We start from the raw sequence: 4,814 nt of genomic DNA, 5'->3' as shown, positions 1-4,814 counted from the left end.
GGACTTTTACAAATGCACTGACAATTTAGTTTATGATACATTGTATATAAAGATATGGAAGAACACTACTTGACAATGACGTTGTAATTATTGCAGCGATTTGTGCTCCGACCTGTAAAAACAATGGGAGATGTATATCTCCAAACCGCTGCCACTGTCCGAAGGGAACAGCCGGGCATACCTGTGAACAAAGTATGTTAACATTGTCGAAACAATTGATAAACTTCGGAAATATTGAAGAAATTATGTACTGCTACAGATAATTGCAATGTAATGAAAGTACTGAAGATTATCATTTAATAGACATAAGAAAAACATTGTAACATTTTTTAAAGTAATGTGTGGATATTGACAGTAGTGTGTTTTGTGTTACATGTATCTTGATAATAATTTTATATTTTTAAATGTTCTTTGTTCATTTCAAAGTTAACGTCATTGTACTTCTGTAGATGATTAATATTACATTATAGCATTGCTGTTGTTAACTTTTAACCCCCCCCCCCCCCCCACTTGGCCCTTTCAACTTATTTTAAACACATGCGACAACCATTCCTCTGTGCGACTCTAGAAGTAAGTATTTTTCTTTATAAACTAAAGACATTCTTGTATTATCTTATGTTGTTGCCATCTTCAAGACAAGATTGAGGTAAGTCAGATTCATATATTGTGTATTGCCAGCTGAGAAAAGATGGTGATGTATATACATAGGAAATTATAAGTAATAAAAGCAAATTAAAGTTGCCTCCCTTTATAATAAAATAAACAATGAAAAGATCAAATTTGTATGATGTTAATTGTCATTAATGAACCTTATGGAAAGTAACGCACAATGATATTGTCCTTATCCAGTTGGCATTCGTATTGTCATTCTTTAATTCGTCATTTCAAAACTAAAGTTTATTATTTTACCTGAATAATTTTAATAATTTATTCTAAAATTATATAGATTGTCGACAACATCATAATGGGAACTTCCGCACTAATATCGGAAAGAAGGTATCGTATCATTGACGAGAGAAATATTTTAGATAACTACACACACAACGTCATACACACAAACGAATCTATTATATGACGAAGTGCTCTAAGAATCTGTCACGTGTTTTCATTACAAAAGATTACAATTTATTCTATGAATCTAATATAATTGTTTTAATTTAATGTTGTAATTCTTTATATCAGTTTGACCGCTCGTTCCTTGCACAAACATTTTATTAACTGTTACACAAAATATGAGAATCTGCACGATATGCGGGTAATGCTTGATCAATATGCGAACTGTATTTCGGTATTTTGTTATTGTCATGTTTATCTTATCTGATCACTTCGCATTTGAATACATGTTAATATCAAATTATTCTATGTAAGGAAACACATGATGAAATATTCGATATGGACGAAATTATTCTATGTAAGGAAACACTTCAATGAAATATTCGATATGGATGAAATTATTCCATTTAATGAAACGCTTAATGAACTATTCGATATGGACGAATTTATGAAGATAACAAATCTATCTGATAATGTATAAGGTTTGTAAATTAGCTTAGCTTAACAATATTATCAAACGGATAAGATTAAGGCATTTACTTTCACGTCTGTAGTACAATATAAGACAATAAAACGATATAAATTATGAAGCTTGCTAAATTTGCCTTAACGCTAATTCGTGGTCCATTCTGCATGTAAAACAAATGTGATATCAACAATTTCTGTGTTGAAAGCACGTTTGGTAGTGACGTAATAACGCAATTTCCGCAGTCATTACGTGGCATAGTAAGTTTTAAGTATTGAACTGTACTAAGTTTTTGTATGCCATAGTTAATTGCAGCAAAACATGCCAAGAGCCAGGGGTACTCATCCAGCGAGGCTAAGGCGACGTCCACAACCGTATGATCCCAGTGATCCAGGTCAGCGTGCAAGAAGGGCTTCTAGTAAAAGTGCTGGTAGTGTTCTTCTCACTCCAGACCCAAGTGCTGACCAAGGACCAGATTTGGAGGGGGCACATGAGGAGCGGAACAGGCGGTGACCATCTCAACATCACGGCTTGATCAACTGATAGCTGACAGGGTAGAAGCGATGCTTCAGGAGCGAATTGATGTTAACGCCAATCCAGCTGCCTCGAATATAAGTGCAGGTAATGAGCCAGACAACCTGGTTCCATTTCAAATTATAAGTGTCAATAACTCCTTGGGGGCAAATGTTGCACCTAACTTACAGCAAAAATCATTAATGGTGAATATATAGACTTGAAAGCCATGCTAGTCAATCCTGGTAATATTGATGAGCACCCCCAAAAAATAAACTTGGTTGACGGGGAGCTCAAAATAACTAACAAAGAAGCAGGAAAAAAGATCAATGTTATTCAGGCATGGACGGATGCCTTTTTAGATTTTATGTCAATTTATATTTCTGCCAACCAGGATGAAGCAACGGCAATGTTAAAATATATCAGCACTGTAAGATTAGGGGCATCAAGAGGGGAAGGCAATGGCTTGATAGATTACGATCAGCAGTTTCGTCTCAGAAAAGCTATGGATCAGAGTATTTCATGGGGTGTTGTTGATCAGGAGCTCTGCCTCCTACTTATGCACAAGGCTTCTCGTGGTTTTGGTTACTCTCATAAATCTATTGGAAGTAGGCAAAATGAGCACCTCTAGTGTTATGATTATAATTACCAGAAAGTATGCGAGAGGTCCAATTGCTTTTGCATTCACCTTTGTTTAAAGTGCTCAGGTAGGCATCCCATTGTCAACTGTCATACATGGGACTCACCTAGCAATAACTCTGGCTATTTTAATTTTAGACACGGTTCTCGAAGAGGAAACAGTTTTGGTGCCCAATCACAATCTACTCAACATTCTGCCCAATCACCTCGATTTAGTAGCAGTCGTTCAGCCGGCAATTAAATCATATCCTGAGAGTGTTGTGGCGAGTGAATTACTTGAGGGTTCTAAATACGGTTTTCGCCTAAATTATTCTGATCCTAGGGTCCCTTTTAATTGTAGTAATCTTATTTCTGTTCATGAGCATGAGTATGAGGCTGCCAGTAAAAAGAAGTAAACCTTGGTCGTATTGCTGGTCCTTTCGATTCTAGGCCCTTTTCTACGTTGCGTATCTCTCCCATGGGCCTTGTCCCTAAAACCTTGGGTCATAGAAAATAATTCAGCATATATCACACCTCAAAGGTGCTACCGTCAATGACTTTATTGATTCCGATCAATGTAAAGTAGAATATGCTTCTTTTGATACAGCTATAGAGATGATCAGTAAGCTGGGCCGGGGTGCTTTATTAGCAAAGTTAGACATTATGTCGGGCTTCCGCCTATTGCCAGTTCATCCTTTGGATTTTGAATTGTTGGGTTTTAAGCTAATAGGATAATATTTTCTTGATCGTTGCCTTCCAATGGAATTTTCAATATCCTGTTCTTTATTTGAGAAATTTGCAACATTTTTCGAGTGGTTAGTCATAATAATTCCACCATAATTCATTATTTAGATGACTTTCTTTGTGCTGGGGCATCTAACACTTTCTGATAGTTACACCCTTATGCAAGTGTTTGAACAGACATGTACTGAGATAGGTGTACCATTAGCGGGGGAAAAGACTGAGGGCCCTGTGCAAATCCTTATATTTTTGGGTCTGGAAATAAACACTTTGGAAATGTCTGTCAAAGTTCCTCAAGCTAAACTAATAGAGTTCAAAGGTACACTTGAATCTCTGTATGGAAGAAAAAAGTCAAGAGTGAAGGAGATTCAGTCATTAACAGACCTCCTAAATTTCTGCTCCCTGGCCATACCAAGTTCCAGGGGCTTTAGTAGGCGTTTCTATTATGCTATATCGAGTATGTCCAATCCACGTCACCATATACGTCTAAACCAGGAACTAAAGGAAGATATTCGGGTTTGGTTAGTATTCCTAGATTGCTTCAATGGTGTAACGTACATCCCCAACCTTGAGTGGTCATCAAATACCAAATTTCAACTCTTTACAGATAGTGCAAGGGTGGCCATCTTGGGGCAAGGGCTTATTTCCAAAGACATCGGGTGTACTTGGATGGGAACTAGCGTATTGCGAGACATTACATTTCTTGAATTGGTCCTTGTTGCTTTGGCCTTTCACATTTGGGGTACTTCAATGGTTAATCACATAATTCCCTTGCACATAGACAATAGTGCACTTGTATTAACAAGAAATCAGCAAGGTCTAAGTGAGTGATGCATTTGCTTCGCCCCTTTGTACTGGATATTATGCGCAACAATATTCAGTGTAAGGCTGGTGCAAAAAACCTGTTATTTCTCGCCTACAGTTTGCAAAGTTCAGACGCCTGGCTCCTTCAGCCGATCGGGAACCAGCCAAAATTCCAAGTTCATTCCAAGCATTAATCTCGACACTGAAGCTGTCCGATTGTTAAATACATCTCTTGCTTCAAATATTCAGTTAGTATACAGGCATGCCCTGCAGGCATTTGAAAAATTCAGACAATGCCACTTCAATGACCAAAGCTGGCCCCCCAGCTGTCAACAGGTAATTGATTATATTATTTTCAAGTCTGTCTCGGGTATCGCACCCAGCACTGTTCAAACATTTCTATCAGCCATTGCATTTAAATGCAAGATTTTAATGGTCAATAATCCAACTGAAAATTTCATTATAAAGAAAATGTTAAAAGGCATATCTCGCTTAAAGAAAAATCCAGACTCTCATTTACCCATAACCCCTGATATAATTATACAAATTTTGCAGTCTCTCCCTGCAGTATGTTTTTCATCATAAGAGTCAAAACTTATTGTAGCAATGTTTTCAATAG

The 4,814-nt window shown here is 37.1% G+C and overlaps 1 protein-coding gene across 1 annotated transcript; it reads left to right on the top strand.

Annotated features, from left to right (window-relative positions):
• The first annotated feature begins 3,502 nt into the window (after positions 1 to 3,502).
• Positions 3,503 to 4,222, top strand: LOC132547301 (uncharacterized). The gene has a single exon (XM_060211069.1). It carries the CDS (start codon positions 3,503 to 3,505, stop codon positions 4,220 to 4,222), a length of 720 nt encoding a protein of 239 aa, XP_060067052.1.
• The last annotated feature ends 592 nt before the right edge of the window (positions 4,223 to 4,814 follow it).

This window comes from Ylistrum balloti, unplaced genomic scaffold (genome assembly GCF_031769215.1).
Source record: "Ylistrum balloti isolate Yb309-2 unplaced genomic scaffold, AGI_CSIRO_Ybal_v1 Utg369946, whole genome shotgun sequence".
Classification (NCBI taxonomy): domain Eukaryota; kingdom Metazoa; phylum Mollusca; class Bivalvia; order Pectinida; family Pectinidae; genus Ylistrum; species Ylistrum balloti.
The sequence above is the reverse complement of the archived record's forward strand: the minus strand, read 5'-3'. Positions and strand labels throughout refer to the sequence as shown.